Source organism: Misgurnus anguillicaudatus, chromosome 23 (genome assembly GCF_027580225.2).
Source record: "Misgurnus anguillicaudatus chromosome 23, ASM2758022v2, whole genome shotgun sequence".
Taxonomy (NCBI): domain Eukaryota; kingdom Metazoa; phylum Chordata; class Actinopteri; order Cypriniformes; family Cobitidae; genus Misgurnus; species Misgurnus anguillicaudatus.
Window position 1 is genome coordinate 14,577,043 of NC_073359.2, and position 25,552 is coordinate 14,602,594.

At 36.9% G+C, this 25,552-nt stretch overlaps 2 protein-coding genes across 6 annotated transcripts in view; one reads left to right on the top strand and one right to left on the bottom strand.

Annotated features, from left to right (window-relative positions):
• The window catches only part of ccdc66 (coiled-coil domain containing 66), a 132,824-nt gene extending 122,324 nt beyond the window's left edge, over positions 1–10,500 (top strand). For 2 of the 3 annotated variants that reach the window (XM_055217558.2, XM_055217561.2), the window contains exons 17-19: positions 9,384–9,592; positions 9,693–9,796; positions 10,093–10,500. In XM_055217558.2, coding sequence (XP_055073533.2) covers positions 9,384–9,592; positions 9,693–9,796; positions 10,093–10,182 — 403 coding nt within the window. In that variant the 3' untranslated portion in view covers positions 10,183–10,500. The remainder of the gene's footprint in view (positions 1–9,383; positions 9,593–9,692; positions 9,797–10,092) is intronic. The other variant, XM_055217559.2, reaches the window with a different exon arrangement.
• A 101-nt stretch (positions 10,501–10,601) lies between these two features.
• tasora (transcription activation suppressor a) overlaps positions 10,602–25,552 on the bottom strand; it is a 102,874-nt gene continuing 87,923 nt past the window's right edge. For 2 of the 3 annotated variants that reach the window (XM_055217555.2, XM_055217556.2), the window contains exons 17-23: positions 20,944–21,959; positions 19,716–19,838; positions 19,472–19,631; positions 16,118–16,226; positions 15,823–16,001; positions 14,610–14,771; positions 10,602–12,130 (exon numbers count right to left, since the gene is read on the bottom strand). In XM_055217555.2, coding sequence (XP_055073530.2) covers positions 10,890–12,130; positions 14,610–14,771; positions 15,823–16,001; positions 16,118–16,226; positions 19,472–19,631; positions 19,716–19,838; positions 20,944–21,959 — 2,990 coding nt within the window. In that variant the 3' untranslated portion in view covers positions 10,602–10,889. Of the gene's footprint in view, positions 12,131–14,605; positions 14,772–15,822; positions 16,002–16,117; positions 16,227–19,471; positions 19,632–19,715; positions 19,839–20,943; positions 21,960–25,552 lie in introns of all 3 variants that reach the window. The other variant, XM_055217557.2, reaches the window with a different exon arrangement.

The window sequence follows — 25,552 nt, forward strand, 5'->3', positions numbered from 1 at the left end:
TCTGGTTTACGATACCTCAGAGTTGTCCTAGACGTGACTCGACGCAGGGCGACGCTGAGCTGCGCGGCCGGTGTGCGACCCCCTTGAGTGTTCATATAGATAAGACTGTGTATGGGCTTCTTGATAGTCCTAAAATCAAGAATAAGCTCCTTGGTCTTTTTGGTACTCAAGACCAAAAGGATGGTATTTGTGCAGTGTACCACTTTTCCAAGTTTGAACCACCTCCCTGTATATGGTGTGACTGTTGTCAGATATGAGTAGGGCCCTATAATTTCCGCGATCACGGAATCGCGGACGGAATCGCGGAATTGGCAAATTAACACGGAATTTAGTATTAACGCGGAATTTCACATATTTAAAATAAAATTCTGTTTTTGTGTGGGAGAAGAACGTAAGTCTGAGGAAAATGCAGACCGGGGAAGCACATCTGGGTGACACACCCCCTCCCGTCATTTCAGTTACCCTTCCCCCTTCATAACACTGCAACCATGGCGAAGCGGCTCTCCGCTGCTGTAATTTCGTCTGCTAAAAAATTAAGAAATGCGACGCTAAGCCCTCAGTTCCGAGCCGAACAGTTTCCACATGACTTTTATGTGACCGGAGAATTGCTGTTTTGTAAATTTTGTCAACATTCCATTGACTGGAAGCGCAAAGATACATGCACTGACCACCTGTTATCAAAAACTCACGTGAAAAACAAGGAGAAGCACAAAACCGCTAGCAAGGCCACCACGTCCATACAGACGTGCATTACTGCGGTTGCATTTAAATCTTCAGACGCAAGGAAAGAGTTTGTTGAGGATTTTGTCGCTGTGTGTAATGAGGCTGACATCCCTCTAGAAAAGATGACAAAACTGCGTCCGTTTCTAAAGAAGCACTGCAAACAGGGAGGAGCTCTACCTGAAAGTGTAAGCAGCCTTCGCCAACTTCATTTACCCCGAGTGTTTGAGCAACATATCTCCTCTGTGCTAAAAAAGATCTGTGGGAAAAAGTACTCCATTGTTGTGGATGAGACTGCAGCGTCCTAAACATCGTCATTGGTAAGTTAGTGTGAATTTAACAGCATACCGAACACTTAGTTAATATAGACATGTGTGAATGCAACTGATGCACCCTTTTATATTTTTTTGTATTCAGTCATTAATAACATACCATTGCAACTATGTAATGGGATAAGTGAATATACTGTAGGTTATTCAAAATACATAATGATTTATAGCTGTGTCAGAATTAGAAAACAACTGATGCCCACGGGGAAATCTGGTTGACATGCACATTAAATCAGATTTAAAATGATTAATTCGAATATACCAGTTAAAAATAAACTTAGTTACTTTTTATTACTCTTTTTTTGGACATGTAATACAGTTGGAAATAATGGCCATGATCTCCTTTCTCATTTTTTTTAACTGATTTTTTATTATTATTAATATTATTATTACCACTACTACTACTACATGTACATGTCCAAAATAAAATAATTAACTCAAAATCATGTCAGTGCAGTCACTGTTGCCTTTTAATTAATATGAATGAAAAAAAATTAAATGGACATTTAGAACTACAGCTAATGTTTTTTTTTCCTTAATTCATCACAGGAGTTGAAAAACAATATTTTCTTGTGGATGTCGTCTTCATGGAAAGATGCAACTATTCAACAGTTTCCCAAGAAATACTAGCCTCCCTCCACAGCAACGCTCTAGATCTTAATGATGCCAGGGCAGTGGTTACAGATAATGCTGCATACTGTCTGAAAGCATACAGGGAGGTCCTGAAAGGACTGATGCCGAACAGCGTCCATGTTACCTGCCTCTGCCACATCATAAATCTGGTGGGTGAGACCTGGCAGCATTACAAATATTTCTCAGATGCTACCTCACTTGTCACATGGATGAGATCTGTGTTTTTCAAAAAGCCTGCCAGAAAGCGAAGATGGGTGGCCTTCCTCATCAACAAGGAGGCTGTGCAGGCCAAGGTTCCTCCTGAGGCTGTGTGTACTCGGTACACTCAAAAAAATGAAATGTTGGATTTACTTAAAAATATTTTGTCAACAGGTTCCACATAATTTGTTAAGTAAACTTAAATAATTAAGTTCATTTAACAAAAGAAGATTAAGTAAACTTAACAAACAACAGTTGAGTTGATTGTACATAAAAAAATTAATTAATGATGACAAAAAATTTGAATAATGCCATTTTATAAACTCCACCCCTTTTATCTAATAACTCCTTAACACTGAATCAATCAACCAATCAATCATAATGCAGCTGCTTAATACAACTAATCATATAAGCCTCTTAATTATAACTTATCAAGTACATCACAAATATATTTGAAATGAAATGTTACATTTCAAACCATTAATTTCTTTGTTTTTGTTCTAATAATATATCAGAACAAGTTAATTCACTCATAGTTGGCCACAGGTAGCTATCTAATGATGCTACACTTCTGCAAGAGGGTGGCAGAACAACAACAATTACCCATAATACACTGCAACATCATTAGCCAATGAGATGCCAGTCTGTATTGGTTTTATTAATCTGTTAATTTTACACAACAATGTTATGTTGGCTGAACAAATAATTTTTAAGTAAAGCTGACAAGACACACCTTTTTGTTGAATAAACTCAATTAAATTAAGTTCACGTTGTTAAATTAATTTTTTTAAGTAATCACAATATAAAAAGATTAAGTAAAACTGACAAAGGCGAAAGTTCATTTTTTTGAGTGTGGAATAGTTGGTTTGAGGCTGTCAAGTACCATGCAGAGCATGTTCACCTTTACAAACAGTTCTTCTTGTCAGAGGAGTCAACAGCCATGGCAGTCAAAAACATCCTCAGCCAGTTGGAAACAGAGGAGAAGGTGGAGAACCTCACTCTCAAGTTAACCTTCATCTCAGAGACTTGCTCTAAACTGATGACAGCCCTGACCATCCTGGAAGGAACCCACAGACCCACAGCAGTGTCTGCATACAATGTAATGGAGGATCTTGGGTCCTACCTAGTTAATAGAACAGCAAAAACATGTGGTTATGGGCCCAAAACAGATGAGCTACTGAGAAAAATGAGTTTCCGAGAGAAGAAAGACGTGCTGGACAATCTCCATGATGCTTTTCATTTGGCTTTCACAAAGTTCTCAAAGCACTGGGACACACATCCAGCCAGAGATGTGTACAGGTTGGTCAGGGTGTTTGATCCCAGACAGGCTCCAGCAATGCAAAAGCAGATTGAAGCCTACTCAACACTGAAGCCCCTGGCTAACCCATCAGCAGAGCTCACGGAGCAGTGGTTGGCCTATCAGCAATGTGTTTCCAGGGACCCCCTGCCAACTGATATGGAGCTTGCAAACTAATGGAGAGGCTTGAGTGCAAGATTCCCAAGAGTTGCAGAGGTGGCTTTGGCCTTCATCTACTTCCCAGTCAGCTCAGTTGACTGTGAGCGGAGCTTCAGCAAATACAAAACTCTTCTCACAGACAAGAGAGAAACACTCACTGAACTAAACACAAAGAGGCTGGCAATCATGTATTTCAATGGTGATGTCTGTGATAGGTGGGACGCTTAAATGAAGAAAGTTAGCTCACAAATGTTTAACTAGTTTTACTTGGAATACTTCAACTTTAATTTCATTACCCAGGAAGTACTTGCTGTATTTTGCCTCGTTTTTGATGCACTTTAATCTACTGTATGGAAAAAAGTACTTATGTATATCTTTGAAATTGAGAGTTTTCTTTTTTGTCCTATTTTTTTACTTGAAAGAAAAAGCAAATGGAGCACTTTTATTTAAACTTATATAATGTATTTTTCTGGACTGTTTAAAGTTTATAAACATGAATATTAAGTTGTTACTTTAAGTACTTAAAGTGCAGTTGCATCATGCAGTATTTGTTCTGAAGAGTACTGAGTAAAAATGTGGAAAAAAAATGTTACCTCAATAAATTTAAGGTCATTCCTATTTTATTTGTGTACATTTTAATCATTAACATTAAAGGCACACTCTTTTTACGAATAAAATAACAGTAAAGGGTAAAAAATAAAAAATTAAAACGGAAAAAACGGAATTAGCAAAAATTAAAACGGAAAAAACGGAATTTGGGGAAAAAAACGGAATTTGGGAAAAAATAAAACGGATTTTATAGGGCCCTATATGAGCCCAATGATTGTTTTATCATCCGCATATTTAACAATAGTGTAGAGTTGTGGATGGGTTGGCAAATGTGTGATGTGTGCATAAAGTCGGGGGCTTAGCCCTGTGGAACTCAGTGTTCAGGGTGAATGATGTGTAAACTTGTTGGGCAGATAGAAAATTCGGCCATTCATAATCCATACATAACATTATTCATAAAACAAGATTCAAACATAGACCATTCCATATCCCAGATGTGAGCCAGTGGATGAATATAAGAAATCAGATGAAATACCATTTACCTCTGCATTCAGATTTAATTTATGATCTTGTAAGGGGAACATTATTTTAATACCCATCCATCCGTTGGCCCAATGGCGGAAACCAATTGGCATGGCGAAGGATTCTAGCGTGTCCGGTCTTTTCCGGTGCTTACTGATGACGCTTTGTTGTTACGTAATTTAGGTAGTTTTATCTGACTCCAAAAGATACAATTAATACAAATCGGATTGATCATTACCATTAACAATTACAGAATTTGGGTGGATGTTTGGTTATTCTCATTTGGCCCTACTTGGTATTACATCCGTTTGTTCGGCTACACATGTCGCTTTGGACTCACGCACCAGCTGTTTATTAATATTTAATAATTATGCAGGCCCACAATCACAATTGAACCAGGCTTGGTCGCTGCTAGAGGTTATGTTTGAGATTTTTTGATAGAAAATCTCAAACACACACAGATGTTTTTTTTTCTGACAGTTAATGGTGTCTTTATTTTCACGTTCACCACACAAACTTGTCAGCATCTGCAGCGTGTGTGTAATAATGTGTGTGTCTGTTTGTTATCATGTTTTTATATGAATAGGTTATTTTCATTACTGAACATAAACTGGAGCTTTATAAAAATGCTGATTTTAGAATTTCATATGGAACTTATCTGTTTTTGCAAATCAACAATACATTTATTATAATATATAATACATGTTTCTGTAAAAACATACTTTATTTTTTATTTTATAATTATATTAGGGCTGTCAAAAGATTAATCGCGATTAATTACATCCAAAATAAAAGTTTGTGTTTACATAACATATGTGTGTGTACGGTGTATAATTATTATTATTATTATATAAAAACACACACAATCATGTATATATTTAAGAAAAATTTGTTATATTTATATATCAAATATTTATATTTATATATAATATAAATTATATAAATGTATATACAGTATTTAAATGCAAATATTTCTTAAATATATACCTGAATGTGTGTGTATTTATATATACATAATATTTACACACAGTACACACACATATGTTATGTAAACACAAACTTTTATTTTGGATGCGATTAATCGCGATTAATCTTTTGACAGCCCTAAATTATATACATTCTTTAGGAAAGATTTAAACAAAATACAATCCTGTTTTTATTTGATGTATTTTCTACACTTTAGTGAGGTGTCCGGATTTGTGTAAATGCAAGACGTCACATTATGCTTTTCATTTTGATTCGTTTTGTGAGGAAAGGATATGGAAATGTGCAGAAAGATGTGAACCTGTGTTGTTCCTAAGGTTAAATGATTTTCTTGCACAAGAGTGCATATGACAAAACACTCGGAGAGTGTGTGAAATAGTATTACAATAAAGTGCCCATAGTTACCAAACTATCCATTAAAGGTAGGGTAACACATTTTGAAAAATGCTAACGGTAGCCGCCTAGCAATGAAATCCCGATCCCACCCTCAAGTCAAACCGCCATCCAAAGTCACGCCTCTTCCAAAACACATGAACACGCACAGATCAGACGGTCACATCTCATGTCTCATTCAGCAGTGAGACAACTTTGCAGTACAAAGTCGAATAACACTGCCAAAATAACCAAACAACTGGTTTACATCTGAATTAGTTTAAGCACACGTTCGGTTGTGTAGACGTAGTAACTATATCGTTACGCTAATCCGTAAACGAACACAAATTTCATAAGCAACACAATGTTTCATCAAAGTAGAATATCTGAATCCATCTCAATACAAACATATCGCGTACCTACCTTACCAAAATAAACTGTGCAACGACTCTTTCAGACCCTTTGCGTCCTGCAGCTGTTTGCATCTCGTGGTAAGCAGTAAAGTTACCGATGTTCATTTGGGTTTTTGCTCTTGCTGATCCAGGCAGTTTTTGCTGTTGTTGTTATAAAAGATGCTTTTAGTTTTGTGCCTCCTGTGTAGGTTGTCAATTTAGCAGAAAAGTTTGCTGTTCTCACTGTTTACAGGCAGGAGGTGAGCGCACGTGAACGCGCCGATGACGTATGGTGTCTGCGTGGACTCGCTGCGCGGTGGGCATTCAAATTATGCTTACGTATGAGGGACAAAAATGGAAACGTCCGTTCGGACCGAAATCTATGATTGGTTGAACATTTTTTGGTCCTACGCCTTTCACAGATGACATAAATTTCTACAAATACATTTAAACAACTTAACACAGTGATTGCTATCAGGATGTAAGGAGACTTTTAACCAGCATAACAAAAAATGTTTCAGGATCAAATCTGTTACCCTACCTTTAATAGTGTTCAAATAGACATAACTTACCGCTACATATTGTTTCAGGCTGGAGCTTGAATTTCTGTACGCTGAGATGTCAGTTTCGTTTTGGTGCACACAACATGCATCGCATTATGAAACTATTATTTTTGACCTCTTGGATTGAAAACAGAGAGAACTTGAGGAACCTATTATTTTTGACCTCTTGGATTGAAAACAGAGAGAACTTGAGGAACGCGTGATCTGCCTCCGAAAACTCGCACAACGCACATGCCTTCCTCTGCTCCTTTCATCTACGCGCGCTCATCTCTTGCACCGCACGCAGCCTCTCCAACGTCTCGCGAGACTTCGAACGTGCCATATAAACTTTTTTTATATATATAATATATTCAATAATTATTACCATTTGACAGTAGCGTAGAAACACCACCGAATGTAGCTAATTAAACTTATTTTAGATCAACGCGCCAGCAGTTGAAAACTTGATTAATGTAACGGAACTCCACCCCGCCGCACCATAGCGAACATTTGTCACCCTAGGCAACCGCCTAGTCCGCCGGTTTCATCGGACGCACGTGCGGTAACGTGATACGCGTCTGGTCGAACTTTACTTCCGGTTTCTGTTTGTTTAATGGTCTGAGTTGCTAAACTGAAATGTTTTGGTTTCCTATGTAATCTATCGTGTTGTTTAAGCTACGTGTTGTTTGAGTTTACCGGAAGTTACGTGTTGACCACACTGAAAAAAATGATTCATTGAATTTAATAAATTTTTTTAAGGTAAGTGCTTGCAATCAATTTATTTAAGCTACAAAAGTTTTATATTTTGTTTTACTTTACTAATCTTTTTTGTTTAAATGTAGCTTAAATAAATTGATTGCAACCACTTACCTTGGGGCAATTTATTGAGTTCAATGAATCATTTTTTTCAGTGCACGAAAGCCGCTTGTTATGTTGTTACTGTTGAAACCGTCTATAGCAATCCCCGGACCTGTTTATCTCTGAACATAATTTATTTAATCCCCATAAAGGTGCAACTTAATTATTACAAAAGTTATTTCTAACCAAAGGTTCACGACCACAATCATAAAACAAAACTGACCGTCTTCTCCAATGATAGCTTTGTATACTCGTGCCATAATTTACTATGCAACTTAGATAGAATAATATTGAAATAACCGAGGTTGAGCCTCATCTGATTTAGAGTGGTCAGACAGCAATTATGTAAGTCTTAACAGGAAATACACTATTAGCCTCCACGCATCTAATTTAACTTAAACTAACACCAAGTGCTAGTCGGATCTCCGAAAACCTCCGCTGATATACCACTATGCCATCTAGATTGGGATTTTAGTCCGGTACTAGCCTGATTTCAGTCATTGTGGTAACAAGTAATTTACTAGTCATGTCATTAGCAACACAAAATAAATCCAAAAACACAATTTATTAGCCAGGGAGGAAGGTCATAATTCAAAGTCAATTGACAATCCAATTAAAACAGAAAGAAACAAATGTAACCAAATGAGAATACTGCATACCTGGCAAATGATGAAGATCCGGCTACAGATTCCTCAAAGTAAAATGAAATACATGATGCTGTGTTAAAGATACAGCATCATGGGGGTGCATTTCTAGATATAGAAAACCCCCCTGAATCATTTACAAACTTTTCCTTAAATATCCAGAGAGAACAAAGCATATAGGAATTTGGTACTGATTGGTTGCTGTAAATACAGGGCTTTTCTTAATTTGCATACAGTGGGGTGATTGGTTTAGGTCTGAGAGGGGAGGTGTCTATCAACACTAAGTTTGCTTAATGTATTGTTACACTTTAACATTGAATTCTGTTGTAATATTAATAAACCAAATACCACTTACATTGAAAACACTTCATATGACACCAAACAAGACCAGATTCAGATACTTTGTGTATGTAGCATTCCATATATGGAACCATGGAGTGGTTTTCTAGGGTAGATGTGAATTCTTTGAGAGCGGTTTCAGATGTTAATTTAACAGGATTTAAATGTTTTTTGTAAATGGTTCCCTGTGGATCCAGCCATGTCACCTTTTGTCAGGGTTTGACACAATCTTACAATCTCACTGGAACAATGAATGTGTGGATAAGAGACTCAAGACATTACAACCCAAAAAACAACTGTACAACTGACTAAAGAGTAGAATGACACTTCTAACTACAAGTTTTGAAAAACGTTTCCAGTTTAATCAACAGTCATGTTTCGTATGGTAGGGAATAAAAATTTATAGGATATCTTTATTATCATACTTCTGTGCAATGACATGTTTAAAATTATAGTCTTATTGTTATAATTTTAGTTTGTTTTAAAATTGTGCCTTCTTGCACTGCATCTCCAAATTTCATCTGTTGCAGGACATCTTTTGCGCTATATTCCTTACACTGCAATATTTGTTAATTTATTTTTAAGCATATTTGATATTACATATTAAATTGTCCGTACATCAATGGACCTGACAGCACAAACCTTTTTAGTCGGATTTTATTGCAGACTTAAAACACTTCCTGCAAAAACTCGTCCTGTGAAAGCATGGGGCTTTTGTTCCTTGTGTGCAGCAAATGTGTGAAACAGGCTTTTGATATTTTAATCAAATCAAACAATGTTATGTTCTTGTTTGTATGTCATTTTGCTTTAACTCATTATTATAAAGGGCTCTCCTCTTGTGTCAGTAGAGGGCGCTCTCCTTCTGTTCCTGCTGTGAAGAACCTTCCCAAGCAGTCCACCCATTACATGATAGAGAAATATGCGGAGGACACAGGCTGTCCTCCTTCATTAGACTATGTGCCATATGTACGATCAGATGAGGTTTACCATATGGACCCTATGGCTTCGCTCTCCAGACCCTCCACACATGAAACCAAACAGAGGTTAAACATAGGTAAACAAACTGCAGCCAACAGCATTGCAGTCAAACACAAAGTTTATTTGCAATACGTTTGTACTACTGATTTAAGAAAAATGTTAACTCTGTTTTGTAGGGAGCAAAAGCAGACAGGCAACACCTCTGGTCCAGCAAGACCCATCACATAAAAGCACTGAAAGGCAACAAGCCATACTAAAGGGTCTGTCAGAACTGAGACAGGTGATGCTCCAACCTCAAATTAAAGTCTATTCTCCTGTTAACAATACCATGTTTTACTTGCCTGACATTAAATGCACCGTTTAGCAGTTGTGATTTTTTTCACTCTTCTTTAATAGCTGCTCATAAAACAAATATACAAAAGGTCAGATTAATGAATTGTGTCTCATCAATGACTATTGGATGTCTGTATTATTAGTCAGACCTGATTAATACATTGCTTGCTTAATCTGTTAGAGTAAAAAGTATTTGTTCTTATGTGGTTAGGATTAATATGTAATTTATATTTTTTATTACAGGGTCTACTGCAGAAACAAAGGGAGATTGAAAGCAGTTTTAACCCTTTACTTCAAACACACAAAAACTTGCCCCCTTTTCGGCCTGTGTAAGATTATGCTCTCTTTAAAAGAGAAGGTGAACTCAGCACTTTATCAAACATTTCTGTGGAGGATCAAAAAAAACTTCCCGAAGAACAGACACTAGACTGACTTTGTATTAGCACTGCTAACTGATGAGAATTTAGGTGATGAAATGCTTAAGATGGTAATTTTATCATATTTAGTGTAATTTTTTTGTGTGGGGGGTTGGCTTTGTGGCTGATTTGAATCAACTTGCAAGTTGACTCAGTATAAGCTTATAAATGTACTTGGATGTGAATTTCTGTTTTCCAATATGTACATGTGAATTAAAAGTATTACAATTTAAAATGTATGGCAAAAATTACTTCATAAATCACGTGCTTACTAGAACTCATTCTGTTTTGGCTTAACAAATGTATTGGCAGAAGACAGACAGACATAACTTGAAAACCAATGTCAAATTTTAGTTTAATGCAAGTTTACAGCGTTATTATAAAAATAAAATTAAAACCAGGACTATAAAGTGACTTGGCTGCAGTGTTTCTATAAAGGCAAAAATAACCAATATATCAGATTGACGAACATGCTGTAGCTTGCAAAATATATTGATCTCCAAAAAAATCAGCTTGAGCCTGTAAAAAACCTGGAAATGTTTTGTTATGTTCTCATTATACAAAAAAGACAGTGTTTCGGTTATACTAAACATTATGAAAACTATCTACAAGCATTTTTATGGTTCACCAGCCACCGAAGCCTCCCCTATTGGAATGATAACCGTTTCCTTGGAGTCCGGAATTTCCATGCCAAGTCTGGATAAACTGAGCTCTTTGCATCTGCTGTACATTCACACCAGGCTGAGCACCCCAGAAGACTGATGCCGGCCCTTGTGTTAAACTGTTCCATGCCATTTGCATGTTATGATTTGGTAAGAGTCCTCTCAAGACTGGAGGTCCGACAACTCCAAGGGTGTTGGGAATGTTGCAGTTCAAAAGAGGATGTCCAATAGCACCATTATGACATATAAACCTGGGGGAGTTCACAACCATGGATCTGTGTTGTGCTGAGATGAAGCTACTTTGCTGCAACGCCATGTGGCTCAATGAATTAAAATGATCCATGCCATATCCAGTATTGCTAGGTGTGAGAAAGAGACCATTTCTCCCATGGTTGTCCCTATTAGGTGGTTCAGAGTAACTGGTGTTGTCCTGTTCCATCATGGTTCTTTCATTGGATTCTTGGCCACTGTCACATTTGGTCCCATTATTCGTTGTGCCTGACTCAGTGTCCATTGTGCGTTTGATGGAGCTCAAGTTCTCCCAGGGTTTGAAATGGTCAGACATATTGCTGATGTTCTCAGCATCCGTGATAGACTCAGCCATGGATGTTGGTTTACTGCTACATGCTGTGACTTCTTGCATTTCATCGTTGACTTTAACAGGAGGTGTAGCAGAAGACACAGCTTCTGTATTTTCATAAACTGAAGTGCAGCTCGTTTGAGCATCAGTAAATGCTGTAATGCCCGATTCCAGAATGGGGCTGAGCTCACTGCAGTCTCTGACTGACTGGATTGGATTTGAAGTATTAGACACTAGGGTCTTAACAGCAGTATTAGACAAATCATTGTTCTGAGAGGAGTACTGATGACAAGAACCAGTCAAATCAATGTGACTCAGAAAGCTCTGATGAGGATCGACTTTAAAGGAACATTGTAATATTTCACCTGCATCAGATTTTTCTAGCATCCTGGATGCCTTGAACTGGGAAATTGCTTCACTGAGAGCCTTAAAATCTAATTCTTTTTGATTTTCATTGGCTGATATGGCTAAAGGTTGGTCCTGAACAGAACATTCAGAAACACAAGGGTACGGCTCAGCTGTATGAAATGAGTGCTGATCTGTATCAACATGGATAGGCTGAGGTGGGACAGATTCTCTTGTGGAGTCCTCCGAGTAGTCTATGGGCGTGCTATCATCTCTCACTACAGGGACAAAAAAGGTCACAGGACATCAGAAATCAAAACATTCTTTCTTAAAAACCAAATGCACAATTACAAAAAACTTTTAACCCTAATCAGTTTAGGTGAAAGTTTCCATCAGAAGATTTATTTTTGACATTATGCATTGTTTATTTTTATAAGTAAGCGATCAAAAAAACAACAACACCACCTTATTAACAATGTGTTCACTGAATCTCAGTTCTGCTTTCAATATGATTTTATGGTGATGCACTCTACCATAAAGAGAGTAGTGGGTTAGTAGGTATTTTTGTCTTTTTTTATTAAAATGCCTCTATCTACCATTTGAGTGACAGTGAGTGTTCAGCACAGGTACTCTTTAGTGACAAAAGTTTAAATGTGTAAAACATTTTCACATAAATTGCTAAAGAATGCATTTAAGAAATTCATAAAATTGTAATTTTTACAGTCCAGTTCTTTCCACATATTTTTTTATAACAGATTGCATGGTCATTGGACTGGCCTTTTAAAGCTCAATTTGTTCTGCATCGATTGTAGGGTGTAGCCTACACATAAATGCGTACACTATGCCATAGCCCGACGCATACTTCTTCAATAAATTGTGACAATGTGTCAATTCTACACAGACCACAAGTGTGACTGGTCTGCTAGAACCCATCTCTCAGGTAAAAACATTTGACGCTTTCCCCATGCACTTCCACTTGCGACGGAAAAAAAATTATGGACCAAGTTGAGGAGTAATATTTTAAGACTCCGGCTGCAAGCAAAGTCTGTTTACCACCATCGCTGCTGATGCTTCTCCAACAACGTACACAACAAGCTGCTGCTTCTTCAACTTTTACCTTGATACTGTAACATGCTTGTGGGTGTAAAAACTACGTGTTGGTCCTACAAACAACTATAAATCATGCTTAACATGGCATGATTAGTCTTTATTGTTTAAAATACATGTGACCTTGTCTGTGAAAACCCAGCTAATGTCATTTTTGTGAATTACTGTGTTCTTCATAAAATCATCTTGGGTCTTTAATTAACTGAGTAAGATCATGTCAGATTGAAATCAATAAGTGAAATTAAAATGTTTTAGATTATATGACATTAACCTGAAATTCACAGACAGGGTTACATGTATTTGCTGTTTGTGTCATACACATATTGGTTACTATAACTCATAATACAAATAATTGGGTAACATACTGTTGGCTTAACTTAATGGCTTGAATTATTTTTATTACATATTTAAAAATGGTATACAAAATGAACCCCAGTTATAATAAAAATAAATAAAAACATTTTTTCCTAAAGAGCACACTTGTACTGCTTTAAAAATTATTACAAACAATTTCTGGAAAAGTTTAATTGAAAAAAAATTTATTAAAATAATTTTATATACACAAATGATACATTTTAGTCATTACTATATTTTACATTGGGTTTATTAGATATTTATGTTGTGGTTTTAGGTTCAAACATGAGGCACTGACTCAATAATTCGAAAGTTACACACTCCTATAGATTAAAAGAAAATCTGTCACAATCTCTACTGATTTTAAAAACAAATGTGACCCTGTCTGTAAAAACCCTGCCATTTCATTTTTTGTGATTTGATGTTTTACATAAATGTAAAAAACTTTCTGTAAAAATATAGCCTTGATATTTTTAATATTGACTGATCTTTGGCCATGTGAAATACTGACTTTTGTAATTCATTTTAGTTTATTTTCAAACTTTGTTGCTCCTAATTTCATGATTTTTTGATGGGACTTCAGCCTGGATTTAACAGGCAAGGTCACAAATATGACAAACAAAATTCTCTCTTTTTTTAGCAAAACTAAGACTGGTTAAAAAATTATGCTGCTAATGATGAGCTACACAATAACTTTTATGTACAAATATTGCTTTTTAAAAACAATGTTGAGCACTGTAAGAGGCCAGCAAGAAAAATTCAAGACAGTAAGTTTTCTCAATTCACTGGGTGACGGTACGGAAAATTTATTGTACACCTTAAAACAGTTAAAATGTTGTGCTCAGACAGTATTTACATATAAATGACAGATGTTGAACCCACAGGTAAATTCATATCTATAGGCTGTTTGTCAAAGTCCTCTCTCCTCAAGTGACCATCACAGCGTAAGTGATTGTTTTTTACATTTGTCTTTTCTTTCCTTTGTCTGATCTTATACAATAGTTTTTTTGTGTTTTGATGCTCCACCACTGTTTGTGTGGCTTATTTAAATCTTAACTGTTCAGATCTCAGCTTTATGTGGCTTTGGTAATTGTTATACAAAGTTCAATTTGGAGTCACTGTGTCTTTCACAAAGTATATGTACGCTATATCCACCTAGACCTATGCAATGATCAAATACTAGCCTATAATTTCTATATATATAATATATATATAAAGATTAGAAGACATGAAAATCAGCTGAGGTTTGTTTAAACAGAGAGCAGTGTTTAAGGGTTTTACCACAAACTCACTTACAGGATGTTGAAGCAGGAGTGGAGTAAATCTCAGCAGATGGGATTGTCTCCACATTTTCACTGACACCACCAGTTAAACTGCTTATTATAAACTTTATATCGTCCACATGGGCAATCATGATTCCACTGCTTGAGTAGTGAGGGAACATCTCAAATCGGCTGCCTGTAAAGCAGGATTTAAACAGAAACATCACTTCATTACTGTTACTGTTAGGAAAACAATGCTCATATTAAAAGGAATATTCCATTTTCCCAAAAGAAAAATCCAGATAATTTACTCACCACCATGTCATCCAAAATGTTGACGTCCTTCTTTGTTCAGTTGAGAAGAAATTATGTTTTTTTGAGGAAAACATTGCAGGATTTTTCTCATTTTAATGGACTTCAATAGAGCCCAACATTCAATGCCCAACTCAACACTCAACAGTATTTTCAACGGAGTTTCAAAGGACAACAAACGTTCCCAAACGAGGCATAAGGGTCCCATCCAGCGAAACGACCGTCACTTTTGACAAGAAAAACAAAAAGTATCCACTTTTAAACCACAACTTTTAGCCCAGATCCGGTCGTGACCCCACGCAATACGTCATGACGTCAAGAGGTCACAGAGGACGAACGCGAAACTCCGCCCCAGTGTTTACAAGTGTTGAGAAAGACGACCGTTCCGACGTTGTTGTATGTAAAATGATACTAATTAATGTTTTTGTGTCAATTTATTGTTTACAATGATCCGCAAATGTGCGTTTTATATTTGTAACACGTGACCTCCCTACGTCACTACGCATTTACGTTAGGTCGCGCTGGACGGGACCTAGACGAAAAGTTGTGGTCTAAAAGAGCACACTTTCCATTTATCCCGTCAAAAATGACACCTGTTCCGCTAGACAAGACCCCAACGCCTCGCCTGGGATCGTCTACAGACCTTCGAAACTCCGTCGAAAAAAAACAAAGTGTTAAGCTAAGCATCAAATGCCGGACTCCACTAAAGTCCATCAAAATGAGAAAAATCCTGCAATGTTTTCCTCAAAAAACATAATTTCTTCTCGACTGAACAAAGAAAGACATCAACATTTTGGATGACATGGTGGTAAGTAAATGATCTGGATTTTTCTTTTAAGAAAATGGAATATTCCTTTAAGAATACTGAGTTTGAGGTTTGGAACAGAGCTATATGTGCATACATTTATTAATAATTTCAATGGGTTTAACTGCACCTGTCAAAAATATTAGGTGTCGCTGTTTGATGAATCTCGCTTGCAGATCAACTAGACAGTCCAGATCAGGTGCTTTTCGTGACGGAGCATCACAGTCGTGATATGGCAAGATTTCAACAATGTGTCTCTTCTCGTAAGCAGTGAGAATCTCATACAAACTCAAAGCCTCACCTGTGAGCCTGAGTACAAAGCAAAGAAAATTGCTTCATGCATTATTCATCTCATTAGCTTCCAAGATCTGCCCAAAGGAAGACAAAAAGTTTAAAGACGAGAGCTGTGATCTGATGTACGGCACCTGCTTTGCTCTCTGATTTTCTTGTGAGATTTGAAGTGTATCCTCCATCTCCAGGGGTTCTGAACAGAGTTGAGCTGCTCAATGTACTGAAGGATGTTTCCAAGTTTCTCTAAAAACATAACAAAGCTTACTGTAATGTGTGTTCATATATAAAAAATATATAATAACAATACGAATAATATTATGCACTTATTTGTATTAGAGTCAGTGACAAAACTAGCATCAAAAATATTTTTATCAAATCTTTAAAGAAGATGTAATGCATATCTTTGAGTCGGGAATAATGTATTTTAAAAAGTTATACTAATTAAACAACATTTAAATGGTACAACCAATCATTAGCCTCTTTCACACAGTAATTTCAGTAAATTAACATGAAATGAACATGAACATGAAATACTACTTGTCCCACATTTGCTTTGTTGGGTGGGTGGTCCCTCTAGTTCAAATCAAAAGAAGAATGTAATGCTTTTTGTGAAAATGCAATGTTTCATTTATTTTATGATGACTTTTTTATTAAAAAAAGGGGAATTTTAGTTTTTAGCCTATATGTAGTCAATTACAGTTCTTGGAAAGAAATTCAGAACCAGCATTTTTGAAAACCGTGGCCATTACATTAGAAACAATTGAAAACATATGCTGGCAGCAGGTAGCCTGGGTTTCCCCATGCTGCCTTGCGCGCACATTTCTTCACGTTGCAAGTCTAGCATGGAAACTATGGACCTTTTTTGCCCCTGAAATAGGGAACCAATCACAGAACGGGGAGGGGCAGCAAGACAATGACGACGTCTATGCGACACACCGAAGCAGTTTTGTTTATCCAACGCGGGAGCAGACGCAAAGGTACTTTTCAATGCAGCCTTCGATAGTGTCTAAGTAGTTTTGAATGCAAGTTTATTTAAAAAAAAGTGCAACTTTTGCCGTTAAACAATTTCATATCCAAGAAGGATGTTTTGATAGGACAAGACATGATAGCCATGGAGTTTTATAGGACCTGCTAGGCATCGTCGTAGACGAAGTCCAATTAACTTATAAATGGTAAGTGGTATTTATTAATATCATATTTTCATTATGCCTGTACTGTGGTTGTCACAGTGCCACTAAATTGTGTTGCTTTTCAATATCAATATACAGCTACCGGTTTAGTTGCATAGCTTTCAGCCATATGCACATGTACTGATAAAAGTTGTTCACGTTTGAATTCATGGCACTCTACATACGTCATCTGGTATAATTGAAACGATTGGCTATGAGCTACGTACAGACTATCAATTGATAGACATTCGTAGCGCCCATTAAACAGCTCTGGGCATTTGTAAACCACGCCTCAAATACGAGAAAATTAGCATATGGTTCCCAGACCACGTCTTATTCTCTATGAGACTGGTCTGGTGTTAGCCAGGCTAGGCAGCAGGCGTAAATGCCTTGCTGTACACAACCTCTAATAATTCATATTTTAAAGTGTATCAACAGTCTAAACTGTAAAAACATCTCTAAAATAAAATACTTTGTTTAAAAAAACCATAATAGCTGCATTTGTTTAGACACAATTCATTACTGGTCTAGGTCGTTTTGCTAGCTTAAGAGCTTAGCCAGCAGTCCACAGCTGCCTGCACTGTTCCCGTGCCTTTGTTTTCTCTCACGAGGTGTGCATCTCTGCTGAGTCTTTGTTTTTTACTGTCTTTTTGGACTGTATCGGTTGTTCACATTTCGCACCATGTGGTTGTTAGTGAATGTAAACAGTCTGCAAAAGCTGCAAAGCTGAAAGTGAACCATAACTTAAGTTATTGGCTCACAAGAAAGAGTCAACTCTTTTCCATAAAGTTGCTACATAACACCTTGCAATGCGTACTATGTAGTCTCTACCGCAAATACACAAACCCTAAGGATAACAGTCACGTTGAGGAGATGCTGTGCTCTCTCTGCGATGTGAAAGCGAATTTGGTTAATTTTCACCTGCAAAGAATGAGGGTATAAATAATTAGTAGTTAAAATTAATTCATGATAAAACAGCAGTCACTGAAGACTGCTTCTCTAATTAGTAAACCGGGTTAATTATGAGGAATGGGTTAGTGCCTAGTTTATTTGGACCAGACTGCTCCTCAGAATCACAACCTGTAAGTAAAGCCTGGTGCACATTGTGAGATTTCAGCCACGATTTAGCTGTCTGGGACAAATTTTGAAATCCTAAAAGATTTCTGGAATCCCAGGCTAAAATCTGCCGTCTTTGATCGCTAGTTTGACATGTTCACAGACAGCCGATTAATGACCGTTACTTCGACTCGCCTGAAAAGTCCGCCCCCCTTCTCACTCTCATAATGGGAGAGGGAGGGTGTTACTGCGCCGAGTCGAAGTACTCCCAAAAGTGCTATTACGCCATAAAATATAGTTCCTCTTTTAAATCCGCTTAGAAAAGTGCTACGTATTATTTTGTACCACCAAACTTGCTCGTATAACTACTCTTCTTAAATAGGAAAAACGTTGATGTGTTTGGTCACTTCTAACTTTAACTCTAAATGGTACAATTGAATGAATGGGGCTAAGCTAAATGCTATCAGAGCGTCGCAGCGCGCTCCAGCGCTTACGTGCATGCACACAGATGATAGAGGGATGTATCAACAGTTCTTAGTTAAGGTAATAACATATTTTAATATTGAAAATGAGTAGACTATTCCTTTAACCTTTCTAATAGCGTATGAGCACTTTAAATCCTTTTTAAAAGGAGCCACAGCAATGCGTTGTGGCATTCCGAATTAAAATGTTATTCGTTTTTGGATTCATTATGCATTTTCGTCTTACAACTGTGAGCATTCGGATACATGCTTCCTAAATACATTTTTTCAATTTGCATGCATTTATTTTAGAATTACAAATGACCTCCTTTTAGCATCTGATCACGATGCAATCTTGCTCATGATATTACTGGATAATAGTGCAGCCTTGACACAATAGATAATACAATTCTACTTGATAGACTAGAAAATTATGTCGACATTAGTAGTTTAGGTCCCATCTAACCAACAGCTTACATGGCTTATTGGTTAAGTCTGACAGGTGTGTAGTGGTAGCTCAGGTAACAAGGCAACTTCTGACTTTGACTAATTGGTAAGTCTACCTCTACCTCTTTAAATAGGCTCCTCTGGATTCAGGCCCTCTTCATCTATTCTCTATTTTTCATTGACATAATTAGTCTCAGGACTGATGCATGGGAGTTAGCAAAGCCCACTCATTTACAATGTGCTGTATACACAGAGTATAAGAATCTGTTGTAGTTGGCATTTTAATTTGTCACAACTGTAGGGACATCCTAACACCCAGCCTTACATTATTTCAACAGTGTAAGAAAAATTTTACCTGCTGTGATGACATTCGGATTCAGCACATTTTCATCTGAAACAATGAACCCCCCGGACTGGAACAGTTCATTATAGGTGTGGTTTTGAATATCACTATGGTTATCAACACCAGCAAAGCTCACAGACTGATGCTTCTTCAATGAGACTAAAGCAGGTATCTGTATGAAACATAACATTTAATGTTAAGTTTATGAAACTTGCTCTAAAATGTATTGGAATTTCAGTGTTGAGATGCGTTCTACCTTGTGAACTTGGGCAGCAATGTCCATATTCTGAATGATGACCAGAAGTTTATCTGGACCGATGTTTTTTTCAAGGAAGCTTTGCGGATTACATGCCAAATTCCCCAACTTTTTCAAATATTCCTGTGATTAAAGTCATAACAGAACAAAGTCAGGGTGTTCAGACTCTACTTGCCTAATAACAATAAGGGTTTATAACTTCAGATTTCAAGCTTAGTCTTGTAAAGGACAAAAAACAGATGTATTCGTAGATAGGTCAGCTAACAATATAAATTATGTAAATTATTCACAAATACCAAGCATCTAGTTCCTTGTGGGGACTGGAAAACTGAAAAGGTTTGGCCATGGAGAAATTTTTGACATAACAAAACAATACTGCATAAGTAGGGTTCAGGAGACAGGTAAATCATATAGGCAAGTTTGTCTTTCGTTTAGAATGTAAAATTAAAATCAGCGTGACCCGTGTTCTCATCTACTATATTTTTGAACTTGGGCGATTGTTTAAAGTTCAGATTTGTTAATGCTGTAAAGCACTTCGACTGGCAAACGACACCACACCGTGTCTGCAACTGTGAAAAAACTATTGCTCACATTTAAATCAATAGTTGTGCTTACCCCACTTAACGTTGTGCCTTATAAAGTAGCCTCTTGTACCTTTTTCACACATTTAATATCAGTCCTTGCTCCATACCTTTCTCATCTATAGGGTCCTTGCCCCAAAAAACATTGAAGAACCCTGGTATTTTATTTAAAGATCGTCTTCCCCAAAGATATTTTATAAATTTCCTTAATTTCGATTTTTTTAATTTTGGATCTCAGGCTATCCTAACAAACCATACATCAATTGAAAGCTTTCGAATTATGCATCAATTTAAAAAAATGTATCCTTGACTGGTTTTGTGGTCCAGGGTCACAAATATGATGCAAAAAAAAGAAAGAAATGAATTTCTTAAAACATTTTAAGTTTTACATGAATCAAAGATTACTTTAAACTCTTTGTTCCTGCAGCAACAGTCATTTCAACCAATGTTTTATTAGTGCAAATCAGAGATGTTTAAATGAGTCACCGGTGCAGATAAGCTTTTTTTAGCAAGTTCACTGCACTTAATGAGTTGATCATAAACACCATTCTGTACATGTGATAAAAGTAAGAAATTCACTGTGCAGTAGGCACAGATGCAAATATTACATAATGGGAGTTTCTGAAAGATTAGTATAAGAGATGTACCTTTATTTCCCAACAGACATCACTCTCTTCAACATCCGGAGAATGGACGTAGAAAAAAACTGTGTTTTTCTGCACACCTTTAATGATCTCCACCAGGTTACTGATAACCTCTGGCTGCAACTGATCAATGATGCTACTGATGGCAGAATGTGAGACATCGTCCCTCTTTACTGAAGGGGTCGCTGTTTGCTCTGCAACTGAATGACCCTTCAAATCACCCAACATATCGTCCTGATTTTCATGAGTGATGTTGTCTTTGTGCATCTCTTGTGTCCCGTCCCGGTCTAATCCACTTATTTTCTGGGGTGTATGGTGAACATCAGGTTGAAGTGGACTTGACTGATGTTGTGGTTGTGTTATTAGGGCAGGTAGGGCAGTATCAGGGGAACCTGACTTTAGAGATTCAGAACTGCGTCTGGGTTTAGGGGCTGAAGATGAAGAAACACAAGAATTTGCAGGGATATTTAAAGAAACATCGGTACCGGAGGAAGATGACACATCTTCTGAAGCTGTGTGTTGTCTTTTAACATGCTGGGAGTCTATGAACAACATGAGACTTTCATGGAAAGAGCTGATGTAGTTATTGACAGGAAATGGCGTGTTGAAGTTTGAGATGTAATCAGACAAAGGTGGCGCTGGACTTTGGGGAGGTTCTCGAGGGCCCTGAGTGCTTGAGCAGGAAACATAATAAATATGTTTGTCCCTCAAAAGTTCTTCAACCTCTGTGGAAAACCCAGAGATCAACTCATCAACTATGTTGTCGACCGCACTCAGTGGTGCCCTTGTTTCTGCAGGACAGTCAGTAGTAAATGTTGTTGCAGCAGATGATTCATCCTCAATCTCTTCTGCAGTCTGAACATCTGCTTCAGCCACTATGTTGCTGCTGTCAGGCTGGTAGGGTGGTGAAAGTTCCTTCACGTCCGGTGTAGTGTGTGTAGAGACTGTTGGGCTCTGAAGGAAACGTGGATCTTCTGGATAATCCATTTGTCTTTGGGAATATCTTTCTGTTTTTAGACCTAAACAAAAAATAATTAATTTAAAAAAGTTTGGATCCTCATCATCATGCCACCTAATGAAGACTACAGTAATAGACTGGGTCAACCATTCTAATGAAAACGCAATACAGAATAATGCCTTCCTGCTTAAAGGAACAGTATGTAGGATTGTGGCCAAAACTGGTATTGCAATCACAAAACGTGTGGCTAAAACTGGTACTGCAATCACACAACTGGTGGCCAATACACAGCATGACAACATAAACATCAGTTGAGGGCTGCAACTCCACTTTTTAAATGACAATAACCTGGCCATACCACTGTTGTCAGTGATATAAGTATTTGAAATGAAAATTATTTATTACTGTCTAGTAGGGGTGGAACGATACATGTATTCGCTTCGAACCGAATCGGTCCGGGGGTCACGGTTCGGTGCGTGAATTTAAATGGAGAATACACGGTATGAAAATAAAAAAAACTTGCGTGCAAAATAATTAAGGTAATGCGGAACTACTGTTAGATCCGCGGGTTCTTTATGGACAGCTAATCTGTTGCCCCGCTTAACTCTGAAGCTCTGATTGGCGCCGATGCAGCCGAGCTCCGCCTATGTATGCGCTCTATCAGAGCCCGTCTACATTCTGGCACTCTGCAGTTTTTTGTAGGGTCCGCCGGTCCAGTCAGTTAGTCAGCAGCGATAGCAAGGATGGCAAGTGGTGTTCCACAAGAGTTAGACGCTCCGCCGGCCTCTTTAAGATCGCAAGTTTGGCAAAACTCCAGTTTTCCAGTCAGTTACAATAGTACAGGCGAGAGAGTGGTGGAAAAGACGAGGACTTTGCGTCGGCGTTGTTCAGCAGTTGTTAGGTATGTGAGTGGAAATACATCTAATCAGGGCTCTCAAGTCTCACGCATTCACCTTGACACACACGCATTTAAATTTTAAAATGTATTTAGGTAACACTTGTAATACATTTGAACCCATATTTGTATGAAAGATGAGTACAAGATTACTTAAAGTGGTATACATTTTTGAAATACAAGATAGTATGTTAAATGCATTTCAGTTCATATTCATGACATCTCAAAATAACACTGATAAGGACACCTATGTTTTTAAGATTATCTTAAGTACTAAAAAAATGTCTTCTTCATTTTTGTTTTGCTTTTCCCTCCATTGTACCAAAAGTGAATCGAACCGTGGCGCCCGAACCGAGGTGCGAACCGAACCGGGACTTCTGTGTACCGTTCCACCCCTACTGTCTAGTGACATATCAGGGCCATTTTATAATTAATTGGTATAAATTTCTTACATACTGTTCCTTTAAGTATCTGGTTGCCTGCTTTCTGAATAACCTCGCAGGTCAGTTAGATTGCTTGTAGGGATCATGCTTTTATATGGATTCATTTGAAGATTTTTTTTACAATACCAATATCATTTGCAACAAACAATAAGAAATTACTACACAAATGAGATGTTTGATTTTTAACAGGTAGACCTGACTTTAAACAAAATATAAGTTTAGTTATTTGAAATTGGAAGTAACAACTGAATCTTAAGCACAATGATCAAGCAAAGATATTACATACTTCTTGTGGCATAAGCTGTTGTTTTTGTTTAAAATAATTTTTTATAATTTAAAGATTAAAAAAAAAGAAAACAGGACGATCAGACTACAGCTTTTTTAAATTAGGCTAAATAAAACATACCAGGACAAATAAAAAACCCCAGTTTAATATTTCTGTTTTTAGATAATTTTCTATTTTTGCCCCTTTCCAATATAATCTAACATAGCATGTCTGATATAAGATGATACCCATCATCTATCTTCAACTAACTAACCAAATATACCTAAGCCTAACATTTTGCAAACATATTTTTTGCACTGCTTTAAACTGTTCATCCAAACTCAACTTTACTTCATTCTAGGTCTGGACACTTAATTGAAAAGTAATCGAAATTCAGAAACTCTAACCGACTCCATTTTATCATGTTGATTATTTTCGGTTTTAAATCCTGGTAATACTTTCCCTTTAAAATATACTACCGCATGTGAGTTGTCAGTGGCACAGAGAAACATGCAGGTGAACTCAAAAACTGTGTTAACTGAGCAGCAGGATCATCTATTGCCCAAAAGAAACAAAGGACTCGTGCATTTGTGGGCACCCATGACAAAAATCCAGAATGCCCGATCCGGTTTTTACTGCACGTTTGCATGACGCGTCAAAGGTCACCATGCGCTCGGTTGAATCTACCAATGAGTATAACGTATAACGCGAGAAGTCGCACCCGCGTAGGTTTAATTAGATGAGAGATAGAGAAAACAGGAGAACTTCTAGTCTACATTAAAGAAATAGTTTACCTAAAAATGAAAATTCTGTCATCATTTACTCATCCTCAGCAGCAGATAGCGACCATTTACTTCCAAATTCCAAATTAAATTCCATCATATTTTTATCCTACTATGAAAGTCAATGGTTGGTCACTATCTGCTGTGTGTTTACCATCCTTTCTAAAAATATCTTCTTTTGTGTTCATCAAAAAAAAAAAGAAAGAAATCCATACAGGTTTAGAAGAACATGAGGATGAGTAAATAATGACTTTTCATTTTAAGGTGAACTATCCATTTAACACCAAAAACATTATATATGAGAATAAATGTCTTCAGCATTAGTGCCCAGTTAAAGGGACACTTCACCCATTTACATTAAGCTTTGTATAGTTAGAACCCCAGACGTGTTTTTGAATAGTCATGCATAATTTTCTCAGTTGCCGCTGAGACAGAAGAATTATAGATTTCAGTGTTGCACTTCCTTCTTTCAATGATGTAAAAATCATCATTTTGCATCATTGAAAGAAGGAAGTCCAATATCTTTGTTGAGGGAGTGAGACTACAAACACCCCTTTTTTCTGTCAAATAGGCACCAAATTCTAAATATATGTTAAATTTCACCTACAAATATAACACACTTTCAATAAAGATTAATGTTTCTACGGGTGAAATGCTCCTTTAAGAAAAACTAGATAGAAGACGAGAAACGAGAAAGGATACAAGTGTGTATATTGCCCTGCCACTCATCTCATTACAATATGCTGTCTGGATATAACTTATTGTATTTTATGCCTAGAATTAGTCAAGGGGGTTGTATGATTCTTTGGTTTATAACTTTCTATTCGGAAAGTTTCATTAATTGTGCATAATGACATGTGCAGCAATCGCATATGGTTAAGTCTATCTAGTATTTTTTTTAGAAAGGCAGTTATTTTGGGGAAAATGTGAATAATTGCATTGCAGGCTGATTTAAGGCCTTAATTTTCTGCTTGTGCCAAAATGTTAAATAAATAACCTTAACAACTAATTATTTCTTCTTCTCTTAATTATTTTAAGATCACAAAAATACCAAAAGCCTGTTCAATAGAAAAATATATCCCACCTTTAATATCTGAGCATATTTACAATACAAACCTTGTCATTGAACTATGAGGCAAAATATTATAATAATAATCGTTTATTAATCATAATCAATGTCAAATGTTAAATTAACCAAGGTTTGATATTTGGTCAAATTGTCCAGCCCTACTTCATTCTGTGCCATTTTTGGCTTGACCCCAGTATTGC